The sequence below is a fragment of the Perna viridis genome, chromosome 1 (assembly GCF_037379345.1).
Source record: "Perna viridis isolate PV_CMFRI_1.1 ecotype Kerala chromosome 1, ASM3737934v1, whole genome shotgun sequence".
Lineage (NCBI taxonomy): Eukaryota > Metazoa > Mollusca > Bivalvia > Mytilida > Mytilidae > Perna > Perna viridis.
The window spans coordinates 19996637-20020577 of NC_142445.1; the positions used below are offsets into that span (position 1 = coordinate 19996637).

Sequence of the window (23941 nt, forward strand, 5' to 3'; positions counted from 1 at the left end):
AGTTTTGATACTAACAGTCACAATATCAGGTAGAATATCTTGACTAGCATGTGAGAGTAGAGGTGTTACACATGATATTGTAGGTATCAAAATCTAAAGTAAGTATTATGCTGTTTATTGGTAATCTAATAATTGTATTTTTTATCATTTTAATGTACTTTAGCAAATAATAGAGTAATAAGACTACAAACTGTTTGTGTGTGACGTCAATTTCATTCAAACCTCTGAAGAAGGTGTGATACGTCATAATCACTCTCAATGTTTTGACTGATATTTTCAAATTTCTTGTCATATATGAGAGATAGAGAAGTATCTGTCAACAAGATCAAAGGAAAAAAGTTCAGATTATCGATAAGAAAATTCCTTGAGATGAAGCTTTCATCTTTCTGGGACTTATGGATAATATTAAACTAAATTGGAAGAAAGAATGAATATGGTGAAACTCAACAACTTGCACCAGCATATACATGGAACTTAAAGGAAAAAAAAACCAGTTAATATCTTCAAACATCTATTTAAGGTCTTCAACAGGTCTTAACATATCTTTAATCAATCTATAATTTGATTTCAGCCTAATAAAATTATCAATTTCTGATTTTCTCAATTTCTTAAATATATCCTCAGATCTGCGACTGATGCATTCTGGTTCGTCTAAATCTGTGTTGAAGATTTGAGGAAAACTTAATTGGAGATTTTTTTTTATAAAGCCAAGCCCCGACAATCACAGATGTAAACTAGGGATACTGCAAGCAAAGTTCACTAAAGGATTCAACCAGCTTCCATCCTAGACACCATATAAAAAAAAGCCTTTAAACAGGATTTTGATGTCACTCCAGTCTGAAATCAAATTCTACAATATGGCACACCTATGTAAAGCTTATGTCAAAATAACAAGAGGCTGTGATAAATAGTTGCAGAAAAAACTGTAAGGAAAAAGGCTTGGATAGACAAAAAGAAGAATGGAAAACACAAATGGAAGGAAGGACACCACGATCACTATATACCTCTCGCTGTCAAATTGGGGTGGGGGGGGGGTTATAGAAAAAGGATTTAATACTAACTTGCATTTGCAATATATCAAGAAAATAATCATACTGACTTTTTTTCTGAAAGCAGTGGCTTTTCAACTTCAGAGAAGAAAAAATATACATACAAAAAAGGGCTACACAGGAAGTCTATCTCTGAACACATATCTAAGAGTTATAAACTCAACTTCAAGATTTGTACTTAAAATAAACAAAAAAAAACACATTTGTACAAACATTTATGTAACAAATAACATGTATAAATAACATAATGTAATGCTATAGTAGCAATACTACAGCAATGATAGACAATTCTGTATAATCATGTACATAATACAAATTGAAGGAAAGTACATTTCACGTTTAAATTTATTTCATCAAAGCTGCTGCCTTCTGAGCCTTTAAAAAACTTATTCAATCTTACTACAATATATACTCTATTCAATCTTACTACAATGTATACTCTATTCAATCTTACTACAATGTATACTCTATTCATGTTTATCAACAAACAACACAGTCTGCAGAATGAACACTATCAGTAACTTTTCTTTAAGATAGAAGTTGGTTTCAATAGCATCATACATCAACTTTTCGTCTTTTTTGCAAGGTGTTGTATTCTTCTGGAAAAAAAAATAAATGCTATCTTATATATCTTAACTTCAAGACACTTATTGAGAAGTTACACAGATTAAAAATATAAATGCCCTCTATGTTGAAGTGGCATACAAGTCACAACATAAAATATATTGAAAGCTATACACAGTCATTTCTTTTTGTTAATTATTGATGAAATTACAAACTTAGAGTACACGTATCTGCTATGTAGAACTTTCATTTTCCACCAAGTAAACACAGGTATTTGTTTTGATTTGTTTACCATATTCACTATATATATCACAAGGTATCAGATGATAGCTATTAGATTTTTTTTCTGTGTTTTAATATATGCACTTATATGTGTCCTCTATGCCATATACTAGGTGATGAAGCACAGTGTCAACTAATTTTATGTCAAAGACCTCCCACACTTGAGGCAAGCATGCATAGCCCTTAAATAGATGTTAATGCTTGCCTAACTTGCCTTCAAATTTGCCCCCAATATAACAGAAAGCCTTTTTTTATCTGGTTTATCCTGCCTTTTTCAAAAGCTGCAAAGGAACAATAACTCTGCCATGACACCAGTGTGGCAGTCATCTCAGAAAGATTAGTCAAAGAGTCAAATGTCTGTGATGAAGGACAGACACACAAAAATACAAAATAGTAAATCCCTTCTTGTTTGAAGTGCGGTAAACATAGACCCCACCAAATCAATATTAAAACAATGTTGTCCTGGTATCATACCACTAGCAGAGCTTTTTCTCATCTGTACAGAACTTTTAGTGACAGGATAATGATTATTAAAAGTATTCTCCCTACTATTCCCTGGGGTTATAGGTCTTGAAGGCTTCTGTGTAGAGTCTATATTCTCTATGTCCATAGATTGGTTCCATACTGTGTCCTCTACAAAATATGATTTCATTTCATAAAAATTTAATCAACTTGAGTAAAGGTCAGTTTATATACAAATGTACATAATTGCACAAAACTTAATCAACTGACATTACACCCAATTTTAGTTTATAATTTGGCTGCTCAAGAGAAATTTGATTCGAACAAAATGTCAGTGATATTTTGGTCAATAACTTAACTGCTCAAGGTAAATTGATCCTAATGAAGAGTCAGTGATATTTTGGTCTATAATTTGGCTCTTTGAGATAAATTGATCCTCATGAAGAGTCAGATATTTTGGTCTATAATTTGGCTACTGAGGATAAATTGATCCTAACAAAGAGACAGAGATATTTTGTCCTATAATTTGGTTCATCAAAACAAATTGATCCTAACAAAAAGTCAGTGATTCTGATCCAAAGAAGATTAATCGCAGTTAAAATCATGGAAATTTCCGAAAAAGTCAGGTTTTTTCTGGAAGTTACCATGGCAACACATTTTAGAAACATTTCAGTTTGATTTTGTAATTTTTCAAAATCATCATGAAAATTTGTTTTATAGATTATTACAACTAAGATAGCAAAAATAACCCTTATACATAATAGTAATAGGATAATTAATTGGAAAGAGAGAATAACCAAAATATTATCATGAGTGCCAAAGAACACCTAGATTTAACGAGTGTGCAGAACTTGTTCTGTGCATGAGTTAAATCTTCAAGTGTTCTTGACCTGAGTGATCATATTTTGGTTATTCATGAAAACCAACTGATTATCCTATTTATTATATAGATTTTCGAAATTTATTACACTGGGGACATTCAATAAAACACTGCTATCTATATAATAACGAGGTTTCCATCATATGCATGATGCTTACTGACATGCTCTCTTAAATCATTTGTACTGGTAAGTGAAATGTAAAAAAACAACAAAACAGAAAATAATCATATACCTTAGCATGATTTACTTGAAGATTTGTAGGCATTCTTGCACTTATATCACAAGCTGACTCTAAAGAATGTACAAGTTTCTTGAATAAGATTACATTTCTAGAGACACCACATTTTATACTTTAAGTGAAGACACTTCAAGATCAGGTGAAGAATTTTTAGATTGATTTTTTACAAAAGACAAAAAAGAAGCCTCCAATACACATTTTCTCTAGGAATCATCCTTACCAAAGTTATCAGCCTCTATCAGTTCAGGGGGTGTCTCTATTGGATCCTGGTTGGACTTTTCTGAGTTTCCTCCACTACTCTGAGGTCTGTTGGATGTACTTGATACTGCACTTCTAGTCCTCACTCCTGGTTTTGGACTAGAAGCATGCATTGGAGGGCCTAAACCAAATGCTGGGGTAGACGAGGCAATAGGTGGACCTTCAATAATACAATCATTTTAAAAAACAAACAAGTTTTTTTGTGTGCACAAGATGTAACAGATTTATTAACAAAAAGCCTTAAACCCAAAGGCTATTTGACGACCATGGGATAAAAACCCAACACAGACATTTTTTTCCTAGCGAGTGCAGAATATCATAAAAAGTTAATGAATTTGTAAAACATGCAACAAATACTTCACAGCATCACAATGAAGATGAATGATTGATAAACAGAAAAGTTATTATTTTTAGGTATATAAATCTTAATTGACTTTTTAGACAGTCTTGAATCTTGTTTTTTATATGGTCTACCATGTACATTGCAATTGTCATTGACAAAAGATTAATGAAGTTAATGAATTATCATTGAGGTTGATATCTGTAAGATAATATGTTTCACATCATATAGAAATAGGGCATCTAATGGTGCATTATATGATACCTTAAAGTGTTGCAAATAATTTTGGGGGCAAAAACAACTTAAAATGGCCATAACTTTTGTGTTAATAACCCAATCAAATGAAATTCGAACTTGATCTATGATACACATACTTTAAAACTTTACAAAGTTTGAAAAAGATCCTTCAATATCTTCTAAAGGTATTATCTAGAAACTGTAATCATCTTGGGGGACGGACTAATAGATAGATGGACGTGCAACTTTTTCAGAGGGTATCACATAATACCTGGCCACTATGTGTGGTGGGGTATAAAAATCACCTAGACTAGTAATAGCAGTTTGATCTTGATGTTTTTGCTGTAGTTTCTGTTGGAATTCAATCTGTTTCTGTCTCTGTCTCATCAATCTCTCATATTTGGCCTTTTCATCATCTTTTCTGAAAATGACAAGAAAGATTATGTTATTGACAAATTTATAACTATGATTACAAAATGAAAAACCTAGAATTTTAAGTTCAAGTCAGCAATAACATTGATCAAACAGTTTTTTGACCGGGCATAATCTTTTAAAAATTTCCCAAAATCAAAATAATTATACGGGTTAGTGCCAATTACGCCTTATTTTTTTTAAGTTCAGTGTTAGAATTTAAAATATAGCATTTGATCTCAGACACAATAATCAAGAATGCCTTGCTTTAAATCTGGAAATACATTGTTAATCAATTAATTTTGCATATACAGTGAAACTTCTCCAAACTGGTCACCAATGGGACTAGAAAAAATGGCCGGTTTCTAGGGGTGGCCAGTTATGTGAAAAATAGCAATGCATTCTAAGAGCTGTTTCCATTAATGTGTTCAATAACCCTACACCTTGTCAGTTTGTTGGTCAAGACATGTTAAATGCCAATACAAAACTTTTGGCCTTTTATTACATTTCAAAGCTTGCATTATTTGTAAATGATTTGATTTTACAAACGGTACTGCCGACAAAATAATGTTCACGGTTTTGAAAGAATGTGTATTAAAGATCAAAGGGCTATTGATGGTAATTAATTATTTGTATTGTTTTCATAAATTACCTATAAACCCAGTCTAATAATTTCACCCCTATGTTGTTTTGGCTTGGGTACAGGTCACGTTGATTGACAGTTAAAAGATTGTAAAGATCATACTATTAAATGACCCCGGTTGCCTGACGTGTATACACACCAAGTAACAGCCAACCAGTGACAAAATGTAATGTTTGGATTAAATTTGTTGTTAAAACTACTGTCCCCTTCAATTATCATCTGTCCACTGATGAAATGCAAATCGGTCAGTGAATGAATTATTAATTACATAATATTACATAATCATTTACAGTTTTGTTGACACATCTTTTACAGGTGAACAATAACTGGGTGGCCGAAATTGAGAGGTTGTTTTTATTTGAAATATGTAACTAAAACCGTGAAAAACCGGCCAATGTACGGTTTTAGCGGGTGGCCGGTCTATTGAAGACATAACACACAGGTTTTAATGTATATCAGCTGGGACTTTTGAAAAAGCCAGTTTGGAGGGAAGACCGGTTTTCCGAGGGTGCGGTTTGGAGAAGTTTCAGTGTAGCAGCTTGAACTCCTGACCAAAAACAAAGTGAGAGAGTATACAAAATGTACAATTGTGCAAAAGTTTTTAATATCAAAGTTCCCTATAAGAGAACAAAATCTCATTCTTACCTATTTTCATCACCATATGTTGGATCCACCAGCTGTACTGACTGTGTTCTAACATGATTTACCTTTTGTCCACCATCATTCCCTAGTGAAAGTCTACCATTATCCTCAGTATTTGGTTTCCCTATAGACTGCCTGCCAGGAGGGTTACCTGACCCTTGCCCAGCAGGTAAAGACCCTCTCCTAGTAGAAACAGCCTCAGATATTCCATTTTGTCCCTCATTTTCACAAGCATTTAACACAACAGCTGCAGGTAGCCACTCAGGGTTTTTACCTGTGCTAGTCCCTGCAAAATTAGAGTTCAGTGTGGCTTCCCTAGACACTGATGAGGAATAGGCACTCTCTTTAGAAGCATTATCTCTAGAATTATACACACTTGAACCACCACTGTTTGTATTTGGGTTGGAATGGATGCTCTCCCTAGTTACTGTGTCTCTAGAAGGAATTTCACTGGGTGGCGGCATAAAGTCATCTCTTGTCACATTTTCCCGAATTTTCGCTCTTGTTTTTCTTGCTTTGGCTACACCAAGATCAACGTCTGAATGTTTCATGTCATTTATATCATAAACTTGAGAAGGCTGAAATAGTATTGATTCTAGTTTTTTAAAAACTGAGATAGACGTCTAAAGCATTAAATGTTACTGTAAACATGTTAATTGAAGTGAAAAAAATTCTTTTACTTGTCAAATAAGTGCAAAAGAAAATAGTACTCCCCTAAATCTATTTACATGTATACACTTTTAAATGCTTATTATTTTTCAAAAGTGTAAAAAATTGGTACCCACCAATATGTTCATTTGAAATAATCTGTGTACATTGCTATGTTTACAGTAATTGACACCACTTTAAGCAGATTTTCAAATCCATATCCCTTAAAATCTTTTGGAATCCTTGTCAACTCAAACATAACAAAAGGTTTACCAAGCATACCCAACTCAAAATTGACAAAATTGAAAACTTTAACATGCAGTTCACGTGGCAAGGGGAGATATTGTGGAAGCCTTATATCAATCTGAACTGATGAACTAGGTGATTGCATTAATAAAAATCATATTAGATTAAGGTAGAAAATATTACCTGAGTTTCAAAATTTTACTTAAAGTATAAGAAGAGGACAGTTACCGTCTTTGGTGCTCTGTTGATACATTTGAGGTAATCTTTGTCAGCCATACAGTTCCCAAGACAATTACCAAAACTTCTGCAATTGTAAAAACATTCTAAATATAATGATATGGAAAGTTATCAATTGTTTTCAACTATCATATCAAAAACTTTTTTAAAAAAAGTATTTGCTTTATGTTAGGATTCTATTCAGAGTTAACAATTTAATTATGACAAAGTTAAATGCCTTACAGTGGTGCTTTTTGCAGCATCACATGTTATCACAAATCATATGGAACATGATTTTATAATGAATTATACATCTTAAAAATAGTTTTTGGTTGTATTTTACAGTGTATGATATTGGAATTGTAAAATGTGAATATTATTCCTGTATTGGAAGTGAAATCACGTGATGTCATGCTAGGTATACTGTTTCGGTAAATATGTGAAATTGTGAAATTAAGAAATATCAGGGCCTGATCCAGACACTTTGAAAAGTGGGGGCTGCCAGCTGAGGTTCCTCAGAAAAGGGGTGTGCTAGGACATTATTTGCCATTTTTTTGTCACATATGAAAATGACTAATGACTAATGTTTCAATAAAAATGTGGGGGGTGCCAACTGAAAATGCATGTTAACTGAAAATTAGCAGATAAGTGCATTTTCTGTTACAACCAGTAATAACATGTACTAAAATCAGTCAGTAAATAAATGGGTTTCCTAAAATTTGTATTCATTTTAACAAATTTTTACCGACCCTTATATTTGAAGTATAAGGGATGTTATACATGTATACTGAATATTACATGTCAAAATCTGTATCACATGCTGTTTCAGCCCGAGACTCCGATATTATCTCAAGGGCCACGGCCCACAGGTTGATATAGGTCGAGTGTTGATACAGCATGTGATACAGATTTTAACATGTCATGTTGATTATATCATATATTTTAACTCCAATATGTTCTGTAAAGGGGTGTGATATAGGTCTAAGGGTGTGACAAAGGGGATGCAATATAGGGTAGACCATTTAGAGTTGAAACAATCACTTATAATGCATATACAAAAATGTTATATTTTAATTTAAATATATGCTTTATGTTTACATACGGGTATATCACTTGTAATTTTCATTTCAATCTGTTTAATGAGATCAACAATATCTTAATGCTACAAGAATGGTCATTTTATTTTTTTATTATTAGAAAATGTTCACTATTAGCAATTTTTGTGCAATAAGTCAAACAGGTAAAAAAGTTTTGACCTTTTTATATGAAATGGTGCAGCATATGTGTTACGACAGCACAAGATATAATGTGAAATTCAATATCAATATTTATAGATGGATTGTACAGTTCCCATCAGTGACATGTGTTGCAAGTTTCTTCTTTCCAAAGAATGACTTAGAAAAATGAGAAAGCTAAATTAATCTTTTTGGCATCAAATGAGGAATAAAAAATCTGAGAAGATTGTAAACGTGATAAGGCCCAGATTTTATGTAACTCAAGATGTCACAGCAGTCTTTCTTGTAAAAACAAATGAAAATAAATATTTGAAAACTATGATCATTCTATTTGTACCTTTTTATAACTTTTATTTTTATTTGCTTCTAAATTGACTTGCAAACTTCATTTTGTGTTTTTCTGTGTTAAAGTATTATCAATAAATACATGTATTTATTAGATCTATAAATATATTTATTTCCTAAATCACTTGGTAAATTCACACATTTACTGATTGATTTAAGAAATACGCGTGTATATCCTGATTAACACATGAATTTACTGTAACATATATTATGTCACACACCAAATTTGAAATCAACCCATCCAGAAAGAGCTTAGAGTTTTGTGCTGAAAATTTTCCCTATCATTTCATTAATGTGAAAAATGGCGAAGTCCCAAAAAGAAAAAAAAAACAGGAAGTTGATATTAGACTGCACAAACTAGCTTACAACGTATGCTCAATGATATAAAGCCACACACCAAATTTGAAATCAACTAATTATTGGAATTGTTACAAGATAATTATAATGAAATTTGGACAGACAGACAAAGTGATTCCACTGTAACGTTGATTAGGGTCATGACATGTTCTTTTTTGTTAATACTGAAATTAATTATACATGTATTAAAAGAAATTTCAACATGCTTCCACTTCGTTTATAATATCATCTAGGTGACACTTACTTAAGTGCTCTCTTTAAACCATCAGTGACAGCCTCTTTTCTGGCCTTTTCTATAGACAGAGCTTTAGATTTCATGCCTTCACTTACTCCATATCCTACATCTTCATGAAAGATTCCATCCTATTATGACAAGATGGTGGATTAAACATTACATTCTAGTTTTTTGTCTGGCATTGTAATAAACAATACTTAAAGCTGAAATTGTTAATTAAGAGTTCATAGAAGCAGGACTCTAAAGGGAAACATACCATCTTACTTTGACACTAGAGCTGAGCATCATGCAGGAGTTCATGATATAATACTTACAGCTACATTAGAGTTCATAGAAGCAGGACCCCAAAGGCAAAAATATCATCCTACTCCGACACTAGAACTGAGTATCATGCAGAAATTCACAATATAATACTTACAGCTACATGCATCATAAAATATCATAATATGTCTCATCATACAATAATCACCAGAACTGCCTTGCTTAAACAGCAGACAGCTTAAATTCACTTAATATTTAGGAAACAAAAATTGTGTACGGGCATTCATAATTTGTATAACCCTTTTTAGTGCATATCAATGTTTTTCAGCTGTACTACACAAGAAAACCAGAAAACCCTATTAAAGATAGGATAAGAAAATAAAAGAACATTTAGTATTATGATTCAGGACAGACATTATCATAGAGGTTCTGACCAACCATCAATATTGATGATTCATCAGTGAATCAAAACACCTCTTTGTGACATCAGATTAAAGGTGACCATTTTTTTTAACCTCAAGTCCAAATTTTACTTATTTGTATGAGTAGATCAAGGATATAATAAAAGTCTCTCTACTCTTGATTATTGTCAATGACTACTAATCTATTAAGTCTCTTCATGTTCTAATTAGCTGTTTTCAACTAACTCAGATAATGATTCTAAAACAATATATCCAGCATTATACATTATGCATGTACATACTTTTAGTTGAACTTTCACTGTGGCACATACTCCTACATAATATTTACTGTTGTAGTGGTCTACAAAATCTGAAAAATATCATTGTTAAAATATCATAGCTATTTCAAAAAATATTTCTAGGTATATACATGTACATGTGTATGTTATGTGAACTGATTGGTACTATACACACAGTGCTTGCTGTAGTGGAGGGTGTTACACATGAATACCAAACCCAGAAAAAATATCCCATGGGTCTGTCTCTGGTGATATAACTAGTATTACTTCATGTGGTATTCTTGTGTAACATCCCCTAATACAGGCTCTATGTGTATGTACTGAATGAATTGGGAAAGCAATTTCAAGTCCAGAGTGACGGTGCAGATACAGGATGATATATTATGGTCATCTAACCAGGTAGCTCTTCATTCATTCAATCATTGTATAGGTAGTAAGCAAGGAAAACTTCAAAATTAAAACAGGCAGATTCTTACAAACACTCTAGAATTTTGAATGATGTGTACCATAAAAAAGGAAAAAGGTCAGTATGCCAGACAGAGTATTAAACACCATTCTCTGTGAGCATCTCAAAAGTTTTTGAACAAATGAATGCATTGTTGTGTTAATATGGTGCATGACTTTATGTGAAGTTTGTATGCCTTGCAAGCATAACTTTTTTTTAGATTTCTATGATGTTTTTTGAAATTTTGATTGTTTTTATTTATTCATTATTAAATCTGACAAAATTTCTTACTTATACATGTATTGGAAAAAAATATATATACATTTCTTAACATCTTGGTTTTGTAATAGATTGTGTTTTGTGTACCACGTGTGCATTCATGTATTTTTATCAAGTGGCTATAGTGTGGGTGCATCGTGCAATTACAGTGTGTGGCATTGGGAATGTTACACATTTCAGACATAATTGTTTGTTTTCTTCTCCATTTCTGATCATTGACTTTATAACAGCTCCAATTTCACTCCATGAAATAAATAATATTTTAGATGCAAAATGTACAACTACTACCAGATATTAAAATACAAACAAGGGTTCAAATTAGCACTGGTCCAAGGTCCAGGACCATTGAAATTTCATTTACCTTGGTCCTGGACCTATCATACATGTACCTTATACTTTCTTCTGGTTGACCTTTCATTCTGGATGCAAAAAGTCTAGGTCTAACTCCAGGACCTAGTATATTTGAATCCCTGAATGCAAGCATATCATTTCTTCAAAACACCTAACAATTTCAACTCTTCTTAAAACAGATACAAGATATGGATTTTAATGAATATTCATGACTCACCTACTGACTGATTGGACACTGAATGGGACCAGCCATTAAATCCAAATGTTTCATTAGCCAAATTGATCAGTCTCCAACCTTCGATGTAGGCAAGCTAATGGGAAAACAAATTAAAAAATGAAGAAGAAAAAACAGGCTTTTTTACACAACTACTTTGTTTTATCTCATTCTTCATTCAGGCTGGTATGATTTACATACATGTACATGTAGTTGTTTGAAAATCTAATTTATAACATTTATGATTACTATAAATATTCAGGGACTATATAATACTGATATTATCAGATACATGTTGTAATATAAAGTCCCTGTGCTAATATTTCTCCTCAATTCATTGTATTTGTCACATTCATATGCAATTAATTACATGTACACCAAGAGAATACATACTCTTTGACCTCCAGCTCCAGCCCTTTGACTAATGAATTCTGGACCAAGCCGCTGTCGTAAAGCACTCTGGATTGCTTCATGTTCCTCGGGTGTAAACTCCGCCTGTAGGAATAATTATTAAATGTATCTAGGTATTTTTTGTTAAGGTCTCACTAACCACTTCCGGGTCAAATGGCCACCCCCCTATGTAGTACCAAAAACACACTGAACCTAGACATATGCATTGTAAGTGCATTATTTGTGTGTATTATGATTAAAAGTAGTCAAAATGAAGCTGAGAATGTGTACTTTAAAATAATATATGTAATTAACTACAAAAGTGTATGAATATTGTTTACATGTGTGAGTAATTTGCCTCCATGCTGTCAGTTAGCAGAACAGGTAAAAATGTGGATTTTCAGTATTATTTATTCAAGTAAATTTTGTGAAGAATTTCTACTATGATCGTACCATTAGCATAATGATTTTGGAAGCCATATTTTCCAAGCCTCGCAACGGTATGCAACTTTAAGATGTCATTTGTCCTGGGAATTCACAGTGAGACTTTGAAAATTACTTTTTTAACATGTAAAGTAATGGAAACGTTAGAAGTGGTTAGTGAGACCTAAGTTCCAGCAAAATTTTGTACATTCATGAATTTTTTTTTCTGAATATTATAAATAACAATTTTTTAAATGAAAAAAATAAATTTGTATACAGAACAAGTTAAGGAGTGTAATACAAACATATATGTCACTAGAAAACGCTACAGAATTTTTTCTGACATCAAACATAACCATAATGATTGTGAGTTTAGAGTAAAAATTTAAATTTTATTTGCATCTGACATAAGATATTTCAGTATCATCTGTTATTTACAGCACTGTGTAAAGACATTAAATAAAACTTAAATGTACATTGCATATGAATAAAGCACATGTTTCACTGTTATGCAAGCATGTTTTCCAGACAATCCAAATAGCAAATATACCTGAGATTTAGTTGTAAAAAAAACTCTCCAGCCTTTAAGAATCATCACAAATAGAAATCCTTTAACACTCCTAAACTTAATCAGGGACTACATATTCTATACATCCCTGGCATAATTTTAAATTCTTTAATATTGAAAAAATCCTGTTTTCTGCATGGCTACCCTTTGTAGAAAGACAAAAATACATCTAGCACAGCGTAGTTATAGATTTGAACTGCTATACATACATTGGACAGATATAAATTTTCTCAAATAGGTACACTTTTTTTTGTATTTCCCCTGTGTTGCCTAATAAAATTCTATTTTTAGCACAATATCAACTGTGATTTTATGATCCAAATCAAGTTAATCACAAATTTAAGTCATCATTTCACAGTTATATTTATATAGTTTTGGTCTCTGGGAAGTTCATTGATAGCATAAATGATATTTTCAAGATTGTTTATATTGCTGACATGCAACTATAACCTGTGTATTGACCAAATTACCCACATTGATAAATAACTTTTTATGTCATTTTGATACTAAGATAACAAGTAAAGTAATTTGCCCAGTAGAAATTTTGTACCAGCATTTGAACTTTATTGACTTTTACTGTGTGCATTAAAGTCACGCTTGAGTGGTCGACATTTACTCCATGTGTGTAATTAGTGTAACTGGAGAATTAGGTGATTGTGACACCTGATGCGAATTGTAATTGGTTTGGGGTAATAAAATTGTCACTTTTTGCCACTTGATACAGTTCTTAATGTATTTTGTACTTTCAAAGATTTCAGGTGACGAAATGAGACCCGATTATTTTCGTCATTCTGAAAAGACTTTCGTAAATGAAGAAAATGACAAGCGCTAGAAAAATCACTGACCACAGTTCATTAGTTCAATAATTCAAGATTCATATACACTTGTAGCCGTCTCGTTTTTTCATCCTTCTAGATTTTCAAGGCCTTGGCAAAGTCAGTTTTTCATTGAAGGACCATCCTCTGAAATTCTCATCAAGTCATTCACTGAACTATTGTTTAAATTGGTTCTCAACCTTGACTTGATTCAGTTTTGGATAGAGAATCCTCTTTCACATGTTCGATGTTGCACGGAGTCTCTACAGGCCAATCGTCCACACATCCGGTTTGAATCAATAACACACGTAATTGTGACAGAAACGCCGATTCGTTAGGAAATATTGTCAAATTTATGTACAACTATTAATGGATTCACGAACTGTGATCTGAAACTGCCAACACCAAAATTCAGATGCTTACGAGGAGATATGATTGAAATATTCAAAATATTAACCGGATTGATTATGATGAAAAAATAAGAGATTGAAAGTTTACACTGAACAGGAATACCACCAGAGGCCACAGTATGAAAGTTGAGAAACTTGGTGTCAGAAATATTTCTTCACCAATCATGTACTGTAGACAACACGTGAAGAGCCTACCTGAGTCTTGCTGAGAGCAGATCAACAAGATCAAAGTTGAAACATTCGTAAATAGACTTGACAGTTACCGGACGAACCATTCAATACACAGCAGAGTACGGGCCATTAAGAGGACCATTTGTTCAATATTACACAGACTTACACAGTAGACTTGCTACAAGTCTCTCTGTAACATATATTTTATTTTTTTTATTTTTATTTTATTTTATTTTAAATATCATTACTAATACTATCAAATATTCATTCACTGACACTATCCAACAGCTGTACAGACTGCCTTATACAAGGCAGAATCTGAATTTTATATGAATGTGCACTCTAAAAGTATTAAAAGGGTAAATAGTAGAAACTATATTTCACCTGGCCGAAACAGGCAGGTTTGTGACTCATCACTTGGAGAACTACCACTGAATCGTTAGAATGTTTACAAATTATATTCAGGAAGTTGAATTTCGCGCATCTGTCAAATGTAACCAATGAAAATCAGTAACATATTTTTTCGCAAAAAAACATGTGGAACGAATATAGATATACATGTACATCATACAATCACTGAATTTAATGATTCATAAGAAGATTGTATATCCACCAACAGATCCAGAGATATACAATACGGAACCAAATATGAGTGTCGAAGTTTTCCTTTGGAAGTGTTTTAAAAATATGCTGTAAGTAATTATAAGGGCAGAGAGAGGGAGTGTATATTAGTAATTATAAATTAAGTCTCTGCTGTATATTTTGTATTATATGTCCCTGGTAAAGGTAAGCACATTTTCATAAATAAATAAATAAGTTTTATCTATGAAATACATAATAATAAAGATAAGCTCTACTGAGATTTTGATGGACATAATATAACAAAACATGAAAATAAATAATGGACAATTCAAGAGATATATATGCAAGGATTTATATTTAACTCCTTGATATATGATAAGAGCTGGCTATCAAAGCAAAATAAAAGCAAATGAATGAATAGCACTAGAACTAAAAGCAACTAAAACTGAGATGATAAAAAGTAATGCAAAAGTGTTAAAGCAAAATAAAAATATATATACTCGAAATGATTCTGACAAAGACGAAGACAGCACATGCAGTGCATTTACAGTTTTTTCCATCCCAAGATTTTATGTTTTTAAATTAACTAAAACTTGTAATTTTTCCAAACTCATCAGGTAGGTCATTCCATAAAATTTAAAAGAGTTCTTTTATATACCATAGGTAGTTGTTCGTACTCTTGATATATCTAGAACATTTGAATATCTGAAAATTAAAAAGTGACTTATGAAGACAACAAGATCATGTAAACATGGTGGTGACAGTTAGTTCAAAATCCTAAAACACTCTATAGCCATTGTACGCATCCTTCTGATCTTAAGCGATGGTACTGTAGGTCGATCTAATAGTTCATCATATGTGCTCTCGTAGTCTTCATATATAAATTGCAAGGCTCTTCCTCGTATTTTTTTTTTCAATTTAGAGGTATTACATTTAGTACAAAAATGCCATCTCAGAGGACAAAAATTAAAGTACGAATGGATAAAAGTATGAAATATGGTAAGTTTATTTAATTTGGAGAGGGAGCAGCCAATGCGCTGAAGCACACTAGTTGCTGTGATGCCTTATGACATATATATATTTTTATTTGTTGATTAAAATTTCAATTGATAGTCTTCATCGATCCCTAGTAATTTGACAACATCATCACAATGTATTTCAGCTGACTCAATATTAAAAACAGGCAGGGTTCGTATTACGTGCTTTATTACCTATAGCAATAGCCTGAAACTGTTCCGAGTTGGACTGCATACAATTTATTTTAAATTCTACTAACAATACAGCAGAATAGACATTAAAGTATCAAACTCATAATCAGCATAAATATATAAAGTACCTAGCTCATTGAAACAAAATATACAATTTATAAGTATGTTAAAAAGCAAGGTACCGAGTAAAGAACCTTGAGGCACACCCTAAGTGATAGTAGCACAGTCACTTACTCCATGTACAACATAGTTTGATTTGTTAAATAATTTTCGAGTAATTTCACAGTTTTAGATGATAAGCTGTAAGCAGAGAGTTTACTTAAAAAAAATGTCATGTGACAGACAACCAAAATCTTGCGAAAGGTCCATTAATATAGCTGCCACATACTGGTTTTCATCAAGTGCCGATTTCCAATCTAGGAGGTTCAGCAAAGTGATCTGGCACCCATGCCAATATTCACTTTTGTCATAATACAATCGGACAAAGAGCGACTTTTCTAAGTTATTATTTCTTAAAACTATATTTGTTTTTGGGTATATATTATTTCAAAATGTTTTTACATACACATTTAACGCTTTTGAACATATTTGCCCCTATGGATCCGTCATTGATACAGCAGTATGTAAGTACAGAAACTTAATATATTCTAATATACATTCCCTGGCAAGTACTATAAAGTCTCTGAAAAACCAACCAAACGTTGCTTATCAAAATAATCATAATGATAAAAATAATAACCATGGTAAATTCAATTAAATTAAATCAATAAAAGAAATTTGAAGACATCAAATCTGATCTCTATCTTATTATTACTCTACTTTGTACCTTCTAAACTAAATTAAAGTGGATTGAAACATAAGTCCACAATAATAACCTTCAAAAAAGTTTTGAAATCCAATTCTTTATCTTTACAATGGTGAATGTTGCGCGAACTGGTTGGGACTAGACCCCCCTTTTGTTGGAACATCTTGAAAATTTTGCGCAATTTGACCACAGATAGCCTGGGACTCCTTTTTTTTTTTAAATGAAATTCCTTTCTGGATCTGCCACAACTTCATAAGATTAAGAAACATTTTTTTTTCTTAATCTTGTGAAGCTTCTGAAGCTTATATAACAGGGTTATATCGCTACAAGGTTGAATTCATCGCTACAGTTTTATGGTTGATATAATGAACCAGTGGATCGTTACAGGGTACCCATCTCCACCTTGAGAACCGATTTGTCCAAAGTGTCACAGTTTTCCTTTCTTCTTTCGTCTATGAGCAGTTAGGCTGTTGTCTCCAGAAAAGCAGAGGACACGTACCCTACCAGCGCACCTAGTCAATGTTCCCAGTTTTTAGTAGAGTCCGAGTTGCCCATTTACTTTTGCTGCATTGTGCGTATTATTTGTACGTAATATTTTGGTTGTTTTATGTTCTTTGTTGTAGGTATCTGTTTTCCATGTGTGGTCTTTATCTCTGCATAGATTATATTCTTTTTGATTTCCACTAGAATCTATGCATAGATTTATGGCAGAAACTTGTTTGCCGTTTCTGTAAATCGAAAACAGACATATATTGACATGATATCATTTTTTCAATCATATCACAACACAGTATTTCAAAACGCTTAGTTTTACAGAGTTTTCATGTAATATTTGTAAACTCACATGCTATATAATTCGTTCCGCTTTAATACAAAACAATTAATCGTACTTTTACACAATTGTTTACAGCGGAAGTAGATGGCGCATAAATTACTTGCAGACATCTCAGCCTCTGAAACTTAATAGACGAACATTTCGATAATTTCGGAAGAAGGCAGGAATGAGAAGAGAAGAAAAAATGTGAGAAATCAATTTCGCATTCATGGCTTCCATGGAATCAATTACTTTACCTTCCTGAACTGACAACCGCATTAATTGGACTGTGATTCGGATGCTTGCTCGATCGAAGTTCGACGTCCACTCATGACCAATGTTACATGTATCATGAACATTTTAAGTTGACTGTAAATCGGCTGGAATTATTAGTACTTTCATTATAGCACTAAAGCAAAATGTTTAAACGGAAAAGCAGTAAAGGACCGAAATCTCTCCAATCTAGCCCATCTAAAGAAAGTCCAAACAGTCATGAAAAGGCTGGAGGAGGTTTCTTTAGTTCATCGCTCCCTAAGAACATTTTTTCTGGTAGGAGGTCCAGAAAAAGTTCTGGATCAAAAGAAAATCAGATGTCGCCTACTCACACAGTGAACACATCACCAAGCCACTCCAACATAGATCCATCTAATCGTCCACCAGATTATTCCCCTTACAGATATATGATGCATGATGGATACAGTACTCAACCTCGCATGACATCAGCTGGTGGGAAATCATTTTTCGATAGCCCATCTGGAAGCCATGGAAATATGGGCAATATAAGTGACCGATATGACTTTGACAACCCCGCTTTGTTATCTGGTGATCAATCACTAGAAAGACAGTTTGCAAGACTACAAATGCCCATGTATAATGATTCTCAGAAACAAAGTCAGGGAAGGGAATGGCACACCATGTCATCTTCATTTAATCGTGATAAGTCCATTGATAGAGAATATCCTCACATGGGGGCTAGATCTTTAGAAAGAGATCATAATAATCATATTGGAAGATCTAGATCCTCAGAAAGGCCTGAATATACAAACCAGTTGTATAATTCACAAGAAATGAGAAGTTTTAGGGATGGGCTCATTTTAGAACTACAATCTCAAATAGCAGATTTGAACAAGGATTGTGCTAAATTACAACAGGAAGTTGACTCTTATAAAGATAAACTAAGTTCTAGTATGAATAGCATAAAAACATTTTGGAGTCCAGAATTAAAAAAAGAACGAGCTTTGAGGAAAGAAGAAAATGCCAAATACTGCTTAATGAATGAACAATTGAAAGTTGCACAGGCTGAGTTGAAGGTATGTTTTCAAATGTTGATTTGTATGAAATTTGACAGAATTTTGTTTACAAAAAAACCCCAAAATATTATATTTACGTGTACATGTACATACATGTAACATTGTAGAAAATCTGTTGGGCTAAACTCATCAGTTGCATGGTGCAGTTTTGTACAAATGTATAGACCAGAAGAAAACAGTAAAAGAGATTAGACAGATTACATTTTGTATATGGATTGTGGTTTCATTTATTTCCGTGAATACCAATTTTCATGGTCAGAGTAAAAAAAAAATTGATGAATTTGACTGCCATTCGGAAAAAAATTTATCACAAATGCAAAATTATTTGCTCTAGATCTGAAAGAAAAATAATTTTATATGAGTTTACTTGTACATGTACATTGTAGTTTATTTGTGAAATGTACAACACATATATGAGCTTTAACAAATATAAGTAATTATGGTTACAAAAGTAAGTTACAGTGTGTACATTTGTACATACAGTACTGAAAAAGACACATGTTCCATGACTGATTACCGAAATAGTGGTGTACCACTTTTAGAGTGGCAGTAAATACCTTTTTTGTCTTTAAAGATATTTTCATATTTTTTTCGGTATTAAAAGGGGTTAGGCTCATAACTCTTAATACAAAAGAAAGTAACAAAAAATTTTGTACTGAAATAAAGTTCTTTGGTACCAATGTAAGAGTGGTACACATCTTTGTCAGTGTTCAGTCATGTTACATGTACAATGTATGGCTCTTTCTGTACTGTACATGTGTATGTACAACTTTCAGGGAATCAAGACTCTTTTTTAGCTCACTTGGCTGAAGGCCATGTGAGTTATTGCCATCACTGGGCGTCCATTGTTGTCCGTCATCATCAATAATTTTTTAAAACTCTTTTCCTCTGGCAATACTTGACAAAATGGAACTTAACTTGGTATGAATATTCTTTGGGGTAACGTGCATAAAACTGATGTGGGGATTTTTGATCTGTCAATAAAAAACAAGGCTGCCATTACTGAAAATTGAACAAGGGGGTCATACAGAAGCTTATTGCATATATCCCTAAAACCGTTAGGTTTAGCCAAATTTTGGCACATGTGAAAGTGTTCAGCATGATGAGATCTATCTGTGGTCAAATTTTCATTTTAATCCATTTAGCCAACTTGGAGTTGTAGCCCTTTTTGACATATTTTTTGCTATTTTTTTATGTTATTTCTTTCAAAACTCTTTTCCTCTGACACTATTTGACCAATTGGAACCAAACTTAGTATGAATGTTCCTTGGGGTATACTGCATAGAAGTGATGTGGGGATTTTTGATCCTTGAAAAAAAACATGGCTGCTGATATTAAAAGTAGAACATAGGGGAGTTCTGACAGTAATTTTTCACATATATCTCCAAAACTGTTAGATTTAGCCAAATTCTAACAGGGTATAAGTGTTTAGCATAAAGAGATCTATCTGTAGTCAAATTTTCATTTTAATCCATTGGGCCATGTTGGAGTTGTTGCCCTTTTCAGACATTTTTTGTTATTTTTTATGTTTTTTTCTCTCAAAAATCTTCTCCTCTGACACTACTTAACCAATTGGAACCAAACTTGGTATGAATGTTTCTTGGGGTATTCTGCATGGAATTAAGGTGGGGATTTTTGATCCGTCGAAAAAAACATAACCGCAGTTACTAAGAATAGAACATAGGGTTAGACAGTAGTTTTTCGCATATTAATGTATCTCCAAAACCTTTGCTTTAGCCAAATTATTTCAATTGCTGAAATAATCCTTATTCTAAGGCCTACAAAAGTCTCCAGGGATAAAAGTTGTCAGATAACTCTTTGTAAGAGTTATTGCCCATGAAAGGTGAAAAATTATGTTTTTTTTTTACAGTTTTCAGCAAATTTCTTGAAAACTACATTTTGTATAATAGATAGAAAGAAACTTTCGATTGTTGAAATGATCCTTATGATAAGTCCTACCAAAGTCTTCTTGAGTCAAAAATTGTTGGACAACTTCTTGTTAAATTTACTGCCCTTGAAAGGCAAAATTCAACCAGGTGAGTGATTCAGGCTCTTTTGATTTCCCCAATCATTGATTTTTCAACTGTCTTTAAACGGTGCATGTGCATTTCAATTTTGGAAAAAATCTAAATATACAACAAACTTGGAAATTTGTAAGACAATTGTCAATTATATTTCATCATACAACTGATTACATAAGTCTCAAAATTGGCATATTTCTTAACAAACGATAAGGAGTGAATTTTGGAGTTACATGTAAAATAGAAAATTTTCCATCTTTTTTGGTAAGCCCTGACTTGACATGAAAAAAAATCAATAGCAGGATTTGGGAATTGTAGAGGGAAATTTAGGAAAATAATCATGCTTTTGGCATAGGGAAGCAGCCTTATTTCAGCTCTAATGCATATAAAGTGTACATGTATGTGTAGTTTTACTGTTAGTACATACATGTATATTTAGTTGTTATGACATGTACATCATGTGCATGTATACCAGCTCCTTGTCCAAAGTGGCCATAAAATGTTTAGAGTAGGCTCATGCATTTACAGATCTGTAGGGTAGATAGGGTAGCAGGAAACAGATATGTTTGTTTTGCCTTACTGTGAGGACCACTACAGAATTTCAATTTTTTTATTTCAGTCTGAATTGTTGCATGTTTTTGTACAGCTTGACCATACACCGAGTAAGAAATAGTAGCCTACCCCAGAGTTAGAAATAGTAGCCTGTCTGCCAGCCCGAGACTGGCTATTTTTTGGCAAGGCTGGCTAATTATAGCAAAAATTTATATAGCGACATAGTAAATATATTGAAAAATAGTATTCAGGACTGGCTAGAATTAAGTGAGTTTCCTACCCTGCCTGCCCGCCAGCCCGTGACTGGCTATTTTTGGGCAGGACTGGCCAATTTTACCAAAAATTTATATAGCCATATAGTAAATGTATTGAAAAATTGTATTCAGGACTGGCTAGAATTTGAGTGAGTTTCCTACCCTGCCATACAAACTGTTGAGATATTAATTTACTAGTACATATAGGATATTATATTTGATTTGTGATTTTTCTACTGGTACAAGTAAAAACTGAAGAATTGCTAGACATGCTGAAAACTGCAATTTTTCTTTAGCACACTATTTATGAATTACTTTTAAACTTCATTGTTAAATTACGTGACTTAACCATTTAGATCATTGAACCATAAGAGATTTTAGATTTTTCTATGTTAGAAGTGACAATAAATGATACTCATTTTCACTATGTGATTTTCCACTTGAACAAAATTAAAGAGGATGGATTCATTACACTTTTCATTGGCAAAATCAACAAAGACTTTTAAATAGTTGTAGCATTTTACTGTTGTTACCTTAGTTATGGCGTTTCAGTGCACTTCTCCGAACATTTGCAAACAAAAGAAGCATACTTAAAAACCTTTGATTTAATTTTGATTATTTAAATATTTGGTTAAACTTTTTCTTTTTTTTTTATCTCTTTTTATAACCCCTGTAAACAAAGTTTATAGGTACATTTTGTGTATAGGAGTCATCCATTCTGCCCTTCCATCCATTTGTACCTCTGTCCACTCATCTCATAATCACATACTGGTCTAAAGAAGGAAAATGTCAGTGGTTGTACATGAAGTGACAGTACAATGTACAGGTAAAGTACATGTAAAATACATGTATATTGGAATCACCCTGTTCAACCATCAGTCAATCTGTTCGTCTGAAATTTGTAGCAGTTATCTCCTTTTGCAATGGATGGAGTGATTTCAAATTTGGTGTATGGCTTCATATACATTTATTAGATGGAGTATATTCACTAAATAAGCTACATGTATTTTAGGTGCTGTCTCATATCATTTTCTTTTCCTGGGACTTCACCATTTTTCACTATAAATGTACATGCAAAGGTGTTTACCATTACAATTTTGCTGTAGTTTCTTCAAAATTTTACTGCAAATTTTGCTCTACTAATTTTGAATCTCTCTACAATTCCCATGTTAAAATGACAAAGTTCAAGATTTTATGATTCATCTTCATAAATTACCACTTAAAAGTACAGGTCAGTATATGAACTAAAAGAGAAAATGTTTGTCACAAAAATCTTGTTTCTAATGGATAGATTGATTTCAAATTTGGTGTTTGGCTCTATAAACATGTAGATGGAGCATATGTTGGAAGCTATTGTGGGTGCTGTGCGATATCAACTTCCTGTTAATTGGACTTTTTCACTGTACAATGTACATGTATGGAGTGATAGAGAAAATTTTTGTTACAAAATTCATGGCTACCAATGGATGGATCGATTTCAAATTCAGCGTATGGCTTCATACGGCTTCATACAATATAGTTTATATACATGTATAGATGCTCTTTGATATAAATTTTCTGTACGAGTGGGTACATGCTTAGAATGCAAACGTGCAACTTCATGTATGTACATGTACATGTAAAGGGGATTGATTTTGGGTACTCTATCAAATTCCTGTACAAGTGAGGGTACACTGTACACCTAGCACGAAATCACATGCAACTTCATGTTGTATTAGTTGAAATTCAACTGTAAGGACTGCGCACATGTTGTGGTCAGTAGCTCATTGCTATTGGTCACTTTTACTAAATTATGCTTAAAACTGTCTTCGAGACACTGTATAAGCTTCATGTACAGGATTCTGCATTTGTATGTGTTAATATTGATTATAATTACTGGATAATATGATCGTTGTATTAAATTTTGGAAATAAAATATATATATGTTCATGCAAATGAATAGACTATGATTGGTCATTTGTATAATTGTGTGCCAAATTATTCTTCAAAGCAGTTGGTACTTGTTTAAGTTAAATTTGTTTCAGCCTTTCACTTACTGTAAGTGATACATGTACATGTACCTGCTCATCTCAACGATCC

At 32.7% G+C, this 23941-nt stretch overlaps 2 protein-coding genes across 3 annotated transcripts in view; one reads left to right on the top strand and one right to left on the bottom strand.

The window, feature by feature from the left end:
- LOC148627675 (uncharacterized) overlaps positions 1-14802 on the bottom strand; it is a 33241-nt gene extending 18439 nt beyond the window's left edge. Inside the window, exons 1-10 of the mRNA XM_088581979.1 lie at positions 14701-14802; positions 11933-12034; positions 11543-11636; positions 10254-10321; positions 9299-9417; positions 7130-7205; positions 6011-6585; positions 4617-4732; positions 3697-3894; positions 2370-2528 (exon numbers count right to left, since the gene is read on the bottom strand). Coding sequence (XP_088438105.1) covers positions 2370-2528; positions 3697-3894; positions 4617-4732; positions 6011-6585; positions 7130-7205; positions 9299-9417; positions 10254-10321; positions 11543-11636; positions 11933-12034; positions 14701-14730 — 1537 coding nt within the window. The 5' untranslated portion in view covers positions 14731-14802. The remainder of the gene's footprint in view (positions 1-2369; positions 2529-3696; positions 3895-4616; positions 4733-6010; positions 6586-7129; positions 7206-9298; positions 9418-10253; positions 10322-11542; positions 11637-11932; positions 12035-14700) is intronic.
- A 3026-nt stretch (positions 14803-17828) lies between these two features.
- The window catches only part of LOC148627676 (ERC protein 2-like), a 32811-nt gene continuing 26698 nt past the window's right edge, over positions 17829-23941 (top strand). For both annotated transcript variants that reach the window (XM_088576982.1, XM_088576985.1), the window contains exon 1: positions 17829-19035. In XM_088576982.1, coding sequence (XP_088433108.1) covers positions 18145-19035 — 891 coding nt within the window. In that variant the 5' untranslated portion in view covers positions 17829-18144. The remainder of the gene's footprint in view (positions 19036-23941) is intronic.